We start from the raw sequence: 15,598 nt of genomic DNA, 5'->3' as shown, positions 1-15,598 counted from the left end.
GTAGCAAGTTAGAGCAAATCACCACTTTCTCAGAGTTGGCAGAGCAATAGAATAGTGCAGTACAATACCACATACATCCATACAATACCTCTTGTACAAATCGCAATGCACGAAATAAATTTGAAAATAAAATAATTGAATTGGTGTCTAAAGGATGGCATCACGGCACTCAGGCACTGAATCGTGAGTTGCAATGTGGGATTGGCCACCATATTTTTTACATGGTCTAGCTTTTGTCTTTGAGCAGAAAATTGACAATGGAATGCTTTTCTTCAGTTTACCAGCCATCAATGCCATTATTGCCATGTATATTGTATCACTTTTCATTGTACTGATATAGTACATATTGTATATCAATTTATATGCTGGAAATATTCATGATGCATGATGCTATGTATTTTCCTGGGGCATAATCTGTTACTTGCCACTAGAGAAGCTACATAAGCAAGAATAAAAGTAAGAATATTTACAGATCAAATTACACATCCTTAGTCCTCACCTTCACTGTGGCAGCAATGACATTGTTGTTGCAGTTGGCTGGTTTGTGGGTGTATAGGTATCTCCTGCACCCATCCATCCACAAATTGCTTGTATGCTTCAAGAGTCAAGTATCTCATATGCCTTGAATTCTTGCAAGGTGTATTGGCTAATGCCAAAAACCAAATAGTTCAGTAAATCACCATGTGAAATGGGAGGCAGGCTTGCAAAACCTGAGCACCACTGCTTTGCCGCTTTTTATTGCCAGCACTTCATATAGGGATCAACATGGTTAATGTCGAACAATTTTCTTAATTACCAGACTCTTGCTAAAGGAAAGAGGTTTTACACGAGCTTAATTCTTTCTACTTTGCTCTTTCTTGCTCCATTGCTACCAAAATATCCAAACATATAGGAACAAAAGAACAAGCTAGTGTGCAACAAACATGGTGGCTTAACAACGGGGCTGATGTAGGAATGTGGGTGCTTGGCAAGCCCGATAGTAATATATCTTACTTATTTCCATAGGTTGCAAAATGGCAACAATGACTGACAAAATGACAATGACCTACTTTCATAGGTTTCACAGCAACTCGTATGACAATTCAAAGTTTATTCACTCCTTTGTTCATATTTCAAACTTAATGGCTCACTACAATGTTGCCAAAGACTTGAGAACTGCATATTTCAAAATGTTGGAATCAAAAGTATTCCCATATCTAAACTGGAAAGATTCGCAATAAAAATATCCACAATATCCGAGAAACAAATTAAGCACCACCATGCTTGCCAGTTCAAACCAAGCTAGAGAGTTGGAGGCGGTACCTTGCAGTGACATCACATGTGCAATGCAGAGCGTCACATGCCATATATCATAAAGTAATTATTTTTGTAATTATATATTTTATTATAAATTCTCCTATTAAAATATGCTTTAATTTTTATTAAATGTTATAAAATTGTACAAATGATACTTGTTAATATTTGACATCAACAAATAAACTTGTGGCAAAGTAATTTGATTTGATATTAATTTTCTTTATGGCTGTAGCTCCTAGAAAACATTTCACAGATAAACTTTGTTACATACTTGTAATAAGGCATTCATGTGACATTAGTTTTCACATTTTACATGAAAATTTCCATTTCAAGTGATGAATTTTACTTGTAACAAAGCATAGAAATATGGAGATATAACTTCTATGATAAATTAGTAGCATAAACACATGTCTACTTCATTACATTAGCAATCAATGTCCATAGACATTTGTATATACAGTAATACATTTGATTGGACCAATAGATTCTATAAGCAGTTTTGACCAGCAAATATAGCCTAATTATAATTTGACAATTGTAAACAATAAGAGACATTCTTTGAAGTTTCACAATGCTGACAGCATTTAAATCCATGTGGAAACATGAATTTTTTATATTTTTAGGCACTTTATGGCTTATAACCTGACTTCAGTAAGTACTTTTTATTTTGAAAAATTTTAAATTTCTTGTCTGTAGATTCTTGTAACTTCTGTTGTTGTTGACTGATGCTGTCTAATGTTTATTTAGTACACCTTTGTGTCTTGTGAGAAGTGGTGTTAGTGTGCTGTGGACTGGTCCATAAACCTTGATGATCAGTTCAAAATCTTAAAATACAATGTTATTTTATATTAACTATAGAATTGCATCATGAAGTCGAGTAACAAAATTTCAATAAATTTGTACTTTGAATGCATGGCATTAAAATTAAAGCTAATTTTAGCCTTTTTTTACAGCTGCTTAGGTTTTTTGCATGAAAATTTGTAAAAACATGAGTGGACTTTGGTTTAATATTTTATGACATGAATTGGAATGAATGCCATTTTAGTCTAGAGATTAAAAAAGTGCTAATGTGTTTGAGGTAACATTTGTAAGCTCCGAGAAGAATTATTTATTGAATATTAGAGGAGATATGTTCATTGGTCTAAAAGCTTTGCCAGTATTGGAATAATTTGAAAGAAGCACTGTAAACATGGAGTCCTTACCCAATGATGTCACCCGTGTCTTCCTTGCCACTGCCAACATTGCCACTTGTTTTGAACAGGTGAGGCCTTTAATATAATAAGGCTAATTAGAATTTCATGTACTTTAGAATGTTTAAAAGTTGTGATAATAGATGTTGAATTGAATAAAATAAAGGAAATATTCTTTTTTTTGATACCAAATATGTGATGATAATTTGAAACTTTTTTGAATCATTTTCCTTCTTTTGTCAAAGTACAATTAGTGTAAATTACTTCTAATTTCCCCTTTTGTCCCATTTTCAATTTACTTGCATATCAAGGTGTCTAATTCTAGTGGTGAAATACAGGGTACAACATTCTGCCATATTAAATTGTTAAGTAGAATTTTTAAATATATCATTACATTAAGTATACTGGTATATTAAACCTGACCAGAATATTTATCATTCTATTATTCACTGCATTGTTAATTCTGCTGGACTTACTCTAACACTAAGCAGCATTCAACATAACTTCCTGATTGTCTGGTCAGTTGACATCCAGAACAAACACACTAAATTTGTAATCACTTAAAAAAACATTATAATTTCAATTTATTTATGACAAGCTTTACTTTTAAAGATTCCCCATGTGCTAATATTTTTGTACACTCCTTTCTTCTAATGTTATTAATCTTTGCTTCATTCTTCCAGCCCCACAGCATGGTTGAGGCTTGGATGGACCAAATGCTCAAGGTTGGTGATGAGTAACAAATTTTTAACACTTGTATCAACTAGAACAAGTTGAAGCTTATTTTATAATTTTTTTTCAACTATTATCCTCTCTTTTTAGTGCATTTTCTCATTTATTGAAAAAATGCACTAATGTGCTCGCCATGTCAGTCCGTCTGTCTGTCCATCCGTCTGTCTGTCCGTGACCTCAAGTTTTTGTTGACGAGAAAATGCGCTCTCTGTCACTCACTGCAGTGAGTACCGAGTTATGTTTTTTCTTATAATTGTAAGGTTAATTAGTAAGAATGGCAGTTAGCACACAAAACCTTCTGATTTTTTAAAAAGTTTTGGTTTAGTATCTTTTGGAATTCAAATCAGTCATTGCCATTGTTATGCTGTGAAGTAACTGCTCCAAATTTTCTCCAGCTGTTTTTCCTTATCTTCCATGTTTGCAGGGGCTACCCGAGGATAAGCCTGGCTTTGTGGCATTGCACTGCCAGGAAGTTGGTGGAAAAAATTACCTCAAACCTCTGCACTCCAGGGAGAAGTTTCTTGAGTAAGGGTACACCCAGTTCTATTGTCAGAAGTGATGTATGACGATATCATCTAGTAAGAACCGTCTTGAAGATAGCAATTTTGTTTACAGCTTATTGAATTGTATCTCAGTGAAAATTATTTTATTTTGAAGCATTTTATGTTCAACCTGTTGGGCATGGACTTATTTTTCTTCAACCTAATTTTATTTCTAACTTGTAATTTTGGGTGTTACACAGGGAACTCCTAGGACGGCCTGAGCTGCAGGACTACAATCGCTGCCTCATTTATCTTGATGGTGACACAGCATCTCCTGATAAGTTCACGGTAATAACTATATCCTGTTTGAATTGAATTGCATTCTCTGATTCATATCAATATTTACCAGCTCAAACTTGTATAAATAATCCATATTGTTTTTATGACATGGGTTGTTGAATTCTTATTCATTACTTTTAATAATGTCTAAAACTTGTTCATTATACCTGCATATTATTTATACTAATTGGTTTAGCTTTTGAAAATTATCTTTTAAAAATACCAGTTGTATATTTTTACTGTGTTCTAGGTGCCTTTGGTGCATTTTAGATACTATCACTAATGGAGATCATCCAAGTAATAAATTTAATGGGTTATTTTTCCTTAGTCAACCTACTGTCATAGATTTGATTTTTATACATGATGAAATGGAATAAAGTTTGCAATGAGATTTGAGATTTCAAGGAGAAAAGAAAGACAGGTTACAAATTATTCTTCTAAATTTAATCTTTAATTGTTGGAAACCTTGAGATTTAAGCATTTTTTCAGGCTCTTGGTAGTTTGTACTTCATCCACAAAAATGTTGAGGACGTCCAGACCTGGAACTTTGCAGGTAAATAACATCACACCACCCAAGTTCATCTCACTCTTTGCAATAAACACAAAGCCCTTGTTCAAATGTTCTGAGCACTGAATAGTGATCATTTAAAGCTAATTACTGTTGAATTATCATTCTAATATTAGATTATGTGCACATTAATGATCCAATGAAGCTCCTGTCACTGAGTATTGATCATGGTTCTTCAGTTAAGCTGAGCTTGCTGTGAGTTATTGAGAAAGACTTGCCATTAATTACTGTCATAATATCTAAAGACAGTTTTTTTCTTCAACTTAACTTGGTTCTATGTTAATGACATTTTTCATGAGTTTCCCATTTATATTGTATGTAGGTATTTGCCTCTGATTTAGACTTGTGTTAATTCTGATTTGAAGTGATTATCATGTTGAAATCAAGTCATTGTTAGTTACTCAAACAACTCTGCTCGAAGTAAATTATTTATTACTGAGAGAAACACTCCAAATTCTATATAACATTGTTATTGTTGCATAAGCTATCCTATAATATATAAGCTTTATAAACTTAATAAACTTAAACTTTATAATACATAAGCTTTATAAACATATAATTGCTTTATAAACTTTATTTATATTGGACAGAGGGATGCTACGTGAAGGTAGAGGGGCGTACACAGTACACGGGTGATCTCACTGATGCACACACTAAGGAAAAGGTCAAGTTTCCCAGAGAATTTTTCCCAGAGGTAAGATTTTTTTAATCTTTCATGCCAATTTATTTTCATATCCATGATAATTTTTCTACTGCAATATCAATGTATAATGTATAATTTAAAATTTTGTCTTAAATGAAATTGCAAAACATAATTTTGATCTGTGTTCTGAAATAAATGTTTATTTTTTTACAAAATGTCCTTCTAATTGTGCCACTTTTAATATTTTTCTTGTATTGTTTTTGTTATTAGGGGAAATTGCTCACACTTGAAACAAGCGGGTTACATATTAGTCAATTTCGGACGTCATGACATGATAGCTTAGTTCTGCTCTCACGTGCATGTCACTCAGCATGATGTCTTTGTGTTTTCCCCTTGAGCTGAAATCCTTGTATGTGGTTCTGGTTCATAAACAGGGCTTTGACTCTGAAACGACTTCTCAATTCAACTAAAGACAATGCTCAAAAGCTATATATTTTTTTCAAATTAACCTCTTTTTGCCATTGTCCAAAATACATCAGAAGGTTCTAAAATGATATATGGCAGACCACTGTTTAAGTTCACATGCACATTACTTGTAAGTAGCTGAGCTGAATTGGAAAAAGTTTCCTGTTCTGCGTTTTTGGAACTCATTGTATGTTACTGCCTATGTTTATTTCTTGCTTCCTTATAATTTATTAGTTTATTCCTTAATCTGTTGATTATATCTATTGTCCATATCCTCTGTTTGGATATTGATGTTTGGTTTTGTTTTCAGTGCAAGTGGTCACGTAAAGGCTTCATGCGGACGCGATGGCGCATCAACGGCACAGAATTAGACTTCATCAACATCCACCTCTTCCATGACGCCTCCAACTTTCTCGCCATGCAGGAGGTATGATCAGCATTGTTAAATTCCACTTTTGGATTTTTTAATTATTTTGGCTCAGCAAGGAACTTATGATGTAAACTCTTATATGGCTCAGCTAAATCTATTGCATCAACTGCAAGGAATGTCACATTCAAAATGCAATGGAATATAATTGGTTCAGTCTACAGAAGCCATAATGTTCAGTATTTGTTTCCTTCTTTCAATGCATGATTTTAGGTCAAAAGTTGCATATTAGTAATGAATTTTTAGGCAATTTATTAAACAGAATGAGGACAATAAAAAAGCCATGTGAAATGTGAAAGCATTTTTTCCCCTACTAGGTGAATGCCGACAAGGTACAATGATCTTCCTCACAACTCAAATTAAGTTACTGCATCGTTTTGAAAGTTAGTGTAATGTAAACTATATACGTATATACCCATTTCAGTGCCCATCTGTCTACACCCTCAACAGACGAAGGGCGCTTAACCACGCCTTGGACAGGTGAGGCATGTCAAGGCCAATTTTGTCCCATTATATTGCCCCTCAGGGGGACTTCTGACGCGTGTCTGTGCTCGTCAGAAGTCGTATGGGATTTCGCGCTCCTTACAAGTTATTATATAGGTAGGATTCCTTACATTAAGTTATTATGTAGGTAGGATTCCTTACAAAAAGTTATTATGTAGGTAGGATTCCTTACATTAAGTTATTATGTAGGTAGGATTCCTTACATTAACTTATTATGTAGGTAAGATTCCTTACATTTCCCTTCTCTGTCTCTCTCGTGCGGGCGGCCGACGTCCCGTGTAAGCGACCTCTTGTTCGAGTGTCTTCGTTTCTGTTGCTTTTCACCTGTCCCTCCTTGTCACTTCGTCTCTTTGAGATGCTAACGCTGCTTCTTTCGAGCCAGCTTCAGCGGGCTGAAAAATTGAGAACTTCCGCCCCTTGTGTGTGATGATTAACTTGAGATATTGAATAATTAAAACCTCCCGCCTTGCTGGCGATGTTACATTTTGACCTCCGGTTCGAAATAGCTTGATAGCTGAAGCGCTAGCAAACCATTATACTACTACTATCCCATTATATTGACGAGCCTTTGATGATCATTTAAGGTAAATTATTTATTATTTCTTCACGGTTTTCACCCAAATGGTAAACAAAAGATTTTTCACTATGATTTTATCTCTATACGTTATTCGTTTTCAATTCCTAGTTAGGGAATATTCTCAGAAATTTATGTTCTTCAGCATGTTCCTTGGGTGCGTACTTATGTTACGAGATATACGTGTTCCGATGTGTCGTTGTTTTTGATGAAAACGTCAAATAATTACGTACACTTCTCAATGAGCATGTATACACAGCAGTGTACTATGTTCTTCATAATCCAATGTAATATGTTTCCTTGTTCTTCAGGTTTCAAAATGACGAGCTGCCAAACGTGCCATTCTTTATATTTGGTGACTTCAACTTCCGTTTAAATACAAAGTCGGTTGTAGAGGTCAGTTTTGGTTAAATAAGAACAACAGCAACTAGTTTGCTTGAATCATTCATTCGATGATTGATATTGTGCAAAAATAACCATATATCTGATTGGAAATGACGTATTTAGTATATTTCCTGTCAGTTGCAAAATGGAAATTCGTTTTAGAAATCAATATGAAAATGTTACTCGGTTGTGGATACCATGCAGCTGAGAATAGATGTTGAATCGTTTACTCATGTTGATTATATGCGTTGATATGCCATATGAGAGTAAGTAGCTACGGTATTTGGACACAATTCTGAAGTTTTTTTCTTATTCTTTTACTTGTTCCAGAATTTGACAGCAGGCTGCGTCTCGTCTTCAGTAGCTTTACCAAACTCCGTTGATGAAGAACGTCACTATCACAAAAGAGAGAGAGAGTCGCAGGGTGATGATACCTTGGAAGGTGATGCCCAAGAAACGTCCGACGAAGGCAGTATCAGCCGAAGGAGTTCCTGCGACGGTCTGCTCAAATCCTGTGATCCCGAACTTATCGTCTCAAAACGAGGCTTCCGACACTCACAGCACCAGATCATCTTTCAGGAGAACAGAGGAGAGTGGGTCAGTTCATCCTTCCTAATTTTTCCCGCCTGCTATAATAGGGAATTTCTGAATTGTACTCCTCTACTGGAAACTGTGATACTAGATCTGCTTCTTGGTTACTTGAATTCCATTCTGCAGCTTTGGTTCTAGATTATTTCAGGAGCGTTCACGTGCCTTTGTTTTATTCTGTATTTATTGATCTTGTATGGGCTGATACAAATGTATTTTATTGCGGACAATTATGCCTCGTATAGTCTAATTTCATATTTATTGTATCGTAAGTTATCAGTACCGTAAAATGGGGTAACTTAGACCGGCGGGGTAACTTAGACCACTTTTCGTTTTTTGCATGTTTCAATTCAAGTTTAATTTAGCTAGTAAAAAAATGGCATCATTTATAAAATAAAAAGTGGTCTAAGTTACCCCATTTTACGGTATTGCTAGTTGTTCATCATGCCTTTTGGGCGCGAGATAGCTCGACCTGTAGCGCTAGCAATTATGTCCACTGGACTTATCCGATTTTTTACATGATGATAAATTATATTTACTGAAGTTTAATAAATCTGAGTTTTTTTTTTTTTTTTGCATGTACAAGAATCTCAGCTCAATTTCAGAAGAGTCCGAACAAAATTACTCAAAATTATGAGTTCCATCACTGACCATTGTTTCTTATATTGATGATTTGATGATAAAAGGTGCTTAATACCCCCGTGATGACCAACACCATTGTTCCTAATAACTATGGGTAATTTAACCTTAACAGCAGCCGCAAATTGTTTGTTCAGTTGCGGCAATACGACTACGAAGTGCAGAGCTTCTCGTCGCGGGTCAGCGAGTTACCGATCACCTTTCCGCCATCATACCCCTTCGCGGAGGAGCCTGATCCTCCTTCACTGGGCAGACTCCAACCTGGGGACGTGAACAGAGCTTCGTCCATCGTGTCTACGGATGAGGGCTCTACCTTGTACGATGCAAGCACATCTGCAGACGCTGGTACCTTTACTTTATGTTGTACACATTTTTTTTGATTAACTGTGGCTTGTCATGTCGAGACAGATACTGAGACTACTTGTCCTGTCTAAATTAGGCTGACGTGAACAATTTCGTCATTCACTGGAGCATAAGAGACAGGATCTAGAAACTTATAAAATGTCATTTCTGAAAACAAAAAGAGATGATCTTTTGATTCTACAGGAACTGTGATGTTCAATATTCGTTTCATCTTGTCAAAGTTTGTTTGTAATTTTAAAAGCTGCCCATCAGTAATGATTCCTTGAAAACTATTAAGGAAAGAGATCAAAGACAGAGCAAAACGCGCTTTTTTGCTTTCCATACGGTAACCGGCCTAATTGAACGGTAAAATATGTTCATCGAGAGTTGGTCATTTTTTACTTCTCTCCTCTAAGAAAGAATTTAAACCAAACGAAAGAGCTAGTTTCAGTCCACACATTTAGGCCAAGATGTCTAACGAACTGCTCGCCTTCAGGAGGTGGTGAAGCGAGTGCTGTAGTGGGTTACCACTACGCCTACACGCGCGTGCCCGCGTGGTGTGACCGCGTGCTCTTCAGTAAAGACGCCCAACATCTCCTCAGTAAGGTCAGTCATATCTTCTTCATTCCTCAGCACGAAATATAAGAAAATGGTGGGCAATTAATGATTTATTGAGTATTGGAGACGCACAGCATATCATCTATTATGTCAGTCTGGTCGAATTTAACCCTCAGCACAAACTACGATAAAGTGGAAGATATACTTAACGCTTTATAAGATATTAGAAACGCCCAACATCTGCCCTGTGAGATTAGTCTAAATCCTCTTTATCCCTCAGCACGAACTATGAGAAAGTGGAGGGCTAATAGGTGCTTTATTAAGTATGGGGGACGAACAGCGTTACAATCTGTAATCCTATGCACGAACCATGAATAAGTGGAGGACTGTTTACTTCTATCTAAAGTTTTTCGGACGCTTAGCATCTTCTATTAGGTCAGCCTTGCCCACTTCAACTCTCAGCACGAGTGATAAACGTCGGACTTCTAACCGCTTTACTTCGCGTGTAGCCTAGTCTTCAAACAATCTTAGTAGGAGCAAGCTTACTTTTTACAGAACAGAGCACTCCATGTGTGTAGACTTGATCGCACAATTTGTAGAACATTTTCAGGAATTATACCTTCTATACGGTTTTCTATGTAGCGCTGTTCAAGGAAAGGGTTCAGTTCAATTTGTGAAGGATGATTTAGAGAGCGAAGATGACTAACTATTCTCTCCTCTTTTATACAAGGTTGACTATTTTTTCTTTCATTGTTGTTGCTTCCATCCTGCCCTTGTTGCGTGACTAGGTAAGCGCTCATCCTACATAAAAACCACCTGCTCATTCCGCAGCTGCAGACTCAATTAGCTGTTATATTCCCTTTAACACTTTGACTCCGATTGCTTCATCTTGTACTATTATTTCATTTTTGTACTGTTTTTAAACAGGGTTGCCAGACGGTCATTTTTTCCGCACAAATTGCGTGATTTAGTTTTTCTCAAATGCGTTGGCCGGCTAAAATTTATGATAGGGGTACTTCCTAATTAATTTTTAAATATTGCAAAAAGAAAATAAATGGAATTTTTATAGCGGAACCGGAGTCAACGTGTTAAGCAGCCATGTCTGGGTATTACTGCTACTGTGAGGAATTTAACTAGACTTGATGATGTGATTAGCAATCGTGGGTCATTAAACTCATGTTTGTATTTGTTGAGCAAGAATGATGGCCGGCCTCAACGAATTATTATGAGATCATTTCTTCCTGCTGATGGAAACACGCGTTTTTGTTTTTGCGGCCCATGGGTAGGGGCATGATGTTTACATAATGTCAATGTCGAGCTTGGATCATTTATAATAGAAAATTATTTGACAACTTCTTTCTCGTTCTCATTTTATTTATTATAATTTTTTGCTTTAAAATTGTTACCCGCCTCTAGCAAATGTTTAAATCTCTGTCAACAATTTGCAGACTCAACATCTGGGGGCTCGCTACGATATGCTGGGATTGGATACGCCAATGGGAGATCACAAGGTAAGTGTTGCATTTAAAATCTCAACTTTAAAGCTACTTTGCATTTAGCTTCTGATGACCGTCAGCATACAGTGACTGCTCTTCTTGCTTGAATTGTCTACTAAAATCATAACTTCGCAATTTAATTGAATTCATTTCTGTTATCAATCTTTGCTTTTATCTATCGGCAACAGCTACTTATGCGGAATTCAATCCGAATATTAATAGATTCCCTGAAGAATTGATGCCCGTAATTTGAATGGGAAACTGATGTACATATCAAGCTAAGAAATAAAATGTGTTTGGATTGATGTTAGCCCTCATTTTCTCTCTACTTATAAACATTCGTTCTGATATCGGGTGTCTTACCCTGCAGCCTGTCTTCTTGGATTTCTACCTGACCAAGTAAGGTGTGTATCTGCAATGTGCCATATTTCGGTTACGTCGTTCCCGTGTGTAGGGTTCTTGCATCTATGATACTTAACTAAACTGTAGTTCAGTTTGGTTCTTAGTTGCGCTCTTTTGACGGAAAATGCAACAATTTTAGTGTCAGGCTATCCCGAATCTGCTTCTCTCTGAATTTGTAGTTTTGCATATTATTCGTATTCAGCATTTATTAATTTTAGGCTAATCGAAGTAAAATTAATTCAATAAGCATTAGCATTTTAACATTAGAGGGTTGATTTGAACATAGCGCTTATGTTTGGGTTTTATACGTAACGAGATACTAACTTGGAAATAGTTAATCATGAGATCGGTGAAAATAATGTCAGCGTACAATTGCTTCACCTTTTAGTGATTAATCTCTGTAGTTTATCTGATTACCACCTCTAACTTCCGCCATTACGTCACTAATCAAATTCAACAGTAGATGGAAATTTATTTGAAACTCGTTCAGTGCTAAAAATTGGTACCTGAAATTTCCACCATACTATATTTAGGTGTTCGTTAGCTTCTTGGCTTCTTGTCGCCGTTTTAAATTCTTTTTTGTTGGTTTTTAGCGAATATTTCTTATCTTTTGTTGCTGTTGTTTAATTTGTATGTGATCATTGCGACTTACTCGTGTGTTTCATCTTGTTGCCTACTAATCTCCACCTGCCTACTAATCTCAATCCGTTCCATAAAGTGTCATTGTTCACAAATTTTAAGCTCACCATGACGTAGTATAATTCGTTCATGATTTCAAATAGGTAAAAACAAATTACAAATGGTGATAATTTATGAATAACAGCAAGGAGCTTGCTTGATATTTTACCCTTCAAAGATTGTTCTTATTTACTCAGGGGCCGTACCATCAAAAATAGTTGAAAATTCTCCGCCAATCACTGGCGGCGTTGTTCCTTGACTCTGTAACTTATCCTGTTTTGTTGTGTGCAGCCTGTTTGCTTGGTGACGCACATACCTCACCACCAGGGCCCGGGCAAGTTCGACGGTTCCCCAGCTCCTCTTTCTCCTCCTGTGTGCTTGTGCCACCGACTGACGAAATGTCCCTCGTTCTCTAAGAGAGCCCGAGTTGTGTACCCCAACCCATGCCACATTAGTTCCCAGCGAGAGCTCTCTACAGAGAGCGGCCCTAGTTTTAGCTATGTAATAAGTAAGGAGAGTTCCAGGGACAATCCAGATGATGTGTGCGTACCTCTTACCAAAACCAGTATTATTGATCAAAACCAATCCATACGTACGTGTGAAAGCCCCTCTAACTCTAGTTCTTCCGATTCAGTGCTCAGTGGTTGCATGCTACTGGAGTCGGACCAAGGAACCGTGCAGTTTAACTCTAAAAATATTAGTAATACTACTGATATCCAGTGTCCAAGCGACCGAGTTAATTGCTTAGTGTCAAGTACAGCTATTCCTAAAATGGTTAACCACCGATTCGAGAAACACGAAAACCATGAAGATAGAGCGACGAGCGAAGTGATCCTAGGCGGCGTGAGCGTTTCGTCAAGCACGAGAATGGCGTGCGACTCGGTCATTGACAAAAGTATCACAGACGTGAGTGAATCGAATTCTTGTTTGGCGAGTACAAAGTCGACTGCAATCTTGGATTCTCTGTGTGAAGATAATGGGCCAGACGAAACTACTTGGTTAATTGCGACGACTCCAGTTATTATTAGTGTTAGTTCTGCAGATAAGAGCATTGACGACAGAGTTGTTGGATCAAAGTCTGCTTCACTGATGTCAGGGAAGGAAGACGGCGAGTGTGTGAGCCTCACCCTATCGACTGGCACTTTCGAGTTGACCGACGACGCTAATGCTTGTGGTATTTCTTTGTTAGACGAAGGTTGTGGTAAGCCTAAAGATATCTACAGTAAACTGGAGTTGATGCGTAAAACCAAACGCTCGGCTGAGGCGAAACACTCTCTCAACAACCTCCTATTGTCAGACTACGCCAATGAACACGCGTCCGAGTCTAGTTTGAGCGGCGTGTGCAGTGAGGTCTCAACCTACGGCAGGAAAAGCAAAGACGAAGCTGAATCCATATCACAAGTGAACAGCGATGACTCGGAATCCCTAAAGCACCGCCCGAGCAAAGATCCGGAAAGCGTCTCACAGTTCTACGCTAGTGAAGACTCGGCGTCATGTGACAAGACGAGACTGGCTAAAGACTTCGAGAGCATATCGCAGTCACCCACGTACGACATCGCTGACGTAGATAGCATCGATGAGCGCACTAAGAACGCAAGTGATGAGGGTGGTGCCTTGGTGCCGCCGTCGTCAACGCATAAGGTAGCTCGCAGGAAGCGTGGCTTGTTCAGGAGAAAGCCACCAGTGGAAGACCAGACCAGTGCCAGCAACGATGAAAGTGGCAATAGAAGTGGTAGATGCTGCTGCTCTTGAGGTTACCTTCATCCATTCTTATGGTGTTTAATGACAGACTCCTTTGTGATAAGCATGCGATGGCATTCTCGTTTACTACGCATCTCGTGCTGGCGTTGCATTTGATGCTTACCTCGTCCAGTACAAGTCAACTTCCTGCACCATAACTATTCGTAGACAATGCAATATTGGCTCATGTACTACAAATTACAGATCCTAACGCACTAAGAAGATAAGTTTCGGTGTTGCAGAGAAAATCAGTTTTTGAAATTAAACTTTCTAAATAGATTCTGACGGCTAAATCTACGGTCCCCATGTATTCCATGAAATCGCAATGGAAATGTTTTCTTTCTTGTTCACTAACTCAGTTCTAATTCGGTCGTTTCTGAATATTGGTATCGGTAAGTAGTCTGATGTGAAGACGTTTCATGTTCAGTGGACACAGTAGTATGAAGATGTCATCTTATGTGAATTGATAAAATATTTTTAGAAGGACGATATCCCAGGTAAGATTGATATTTTTTTATTTGACCCACTACAACTTCTAGTCTAAGTCATCGAAAGTAATTAAATCATGATTAATATGGTAAAAAGTTGATAATTTTTTTATACTCCTGTTCTGACTAAAGGCTATTGTTTTAACTTGGAGTTGCGCGACGGTCTATCTTGCTCCAAGAAGAGATCAAACTGAAGTTGAAACAGCTTTCTTCTGACGAGTGTCAATTCAGTTGAGTTTTGTACTCAATTTGCAGTTCGAGTTAAATTATACCACCTTTCCATGCACTTAGTTGATTGAAAGGCATCGTTTCACTTATTTTCATGGTTTTTCTCCATGCTAGTAGATGATTTGATATAATTTAATTAGAGAATATTTACTGACGATGAAATAACTTTGTTGAGTAATGAAAAAAATCGTGGCAACATCAGCCTATTCTCGGTGCCAACGTTCCACTGACAATATTCCGTAAAGAACTAAACTTGACATTCTTTTATAAGTGATCCTGCTGAAGAAACTTCGTATCTTTGTCTTGAACGGAATCTATAGTTTTTAAGCCTATTGTACGTAGTAAGGCTTTCAAGTTTGGTGTGGTACCCATTTCAATGTTTTTGGAAAGATCTATTCCCATCAGAACATATACGGCATTTCAATGTTCATTTCTGCGATTGTCTTCATTGTTTAGGAAACCCGGTGTCATTAACGCCTCTTACTGCTCTCTCCGTTTACATACAAATAAAGAAGGTATGGCAGGAGACCCTAGTGTATTATATCTAATCATATTACATCATGACTATCTATTTTGTATCTCGCTTTTCGCGGAAGTCACCTGTTATTAGTTGTAAGTGTCTCAAAATGAGCTTTCTAGTGTATCGTAATGTGGTCTCTTCCTAATGTGGTTTCGTGTAAAACAGTCTAGTCGGTACTCCTGCTAGAGCACAATCCAATAATATCTTGTGGTCATTTTTTTTTTTTTTTGAACGTGCAACCGTACACTGTTCCATGTAAGTGCAGTCCCAGTCCATGCTTCAAAATTCTGTCCTAAAGTGGAGAACCGAAATGTC

General features: G+C 37.2%; 1 protein-coding gene across 2 annotated transcripts; it reads left to right on the top strand.

The window, feature by feature from the left end:
- Positions 1-2,267: 2,267 nt before the first annotated feature.
- Positions 2,268-14,097, top strand: LOC108667015 (inositol polyphosphate-5-phosphatase A). Of its 2 annotated transcripts, XM_018153995.2 has the most exons (15): positions 2,268-2,557; positions 3,170-3,211; positions 3,643-3,743; positions 3,961-4,048; positions 4,529-4,592; positions 5,198-5,301; positions 6,026-6,142; positions 6,567-6,622; positions 7,532-7,616; positions 7,935-8,201; positions 8,969-9,176; positions 9,670-9,779; positions 11,180-11,242; positions 11,598-11,631; positions 12,599-12,660. In XM_018153995.2, exons 1-14 carry the CDS (start codon positions 2,486-2,488, stop codon positions 11,628-11,630), a joined length of 1,410 nt encoding a protein of 469 aa, XP_018009484.1. In that variant the 5' UTR covers positions 2,268-2,485; the 3' UTR covers position 11,631; positions 12,599-12,660. The 2 variants fall into 2 exon arrangements, with proteins under 2 accessions (XP_018009484.1, XP_018009483.1); XM_018153994.2 differs by lacking the exon at positions 11,598-11,631 and having other exon boundaries at positions 12,599-14,097.
- The last annotated feature ends 1,501 nt before the right edge of the window (positions 14,098-15,598 follow it).

The sequence above is a fragment of the Hyalella azteca genome, unplaced genomic scaffold (assembly GCF_000764305.2).
Source record: "Hyalella azteca isolate HAZT.00-mixed unplaced genomic scaffold, Hazt_2.0.2 contig7095, whole genome shotgun sequence".
Lineage (NCBI taxonomy): Eukaryota > Metazoa > Arthropoda > Malacostraca > Amphipoda > Hyalellidae > Hyalella > Hyalella azteca.
This window is presented reverse-complemented; position numbering and strand designations above follow the sequence as displayed.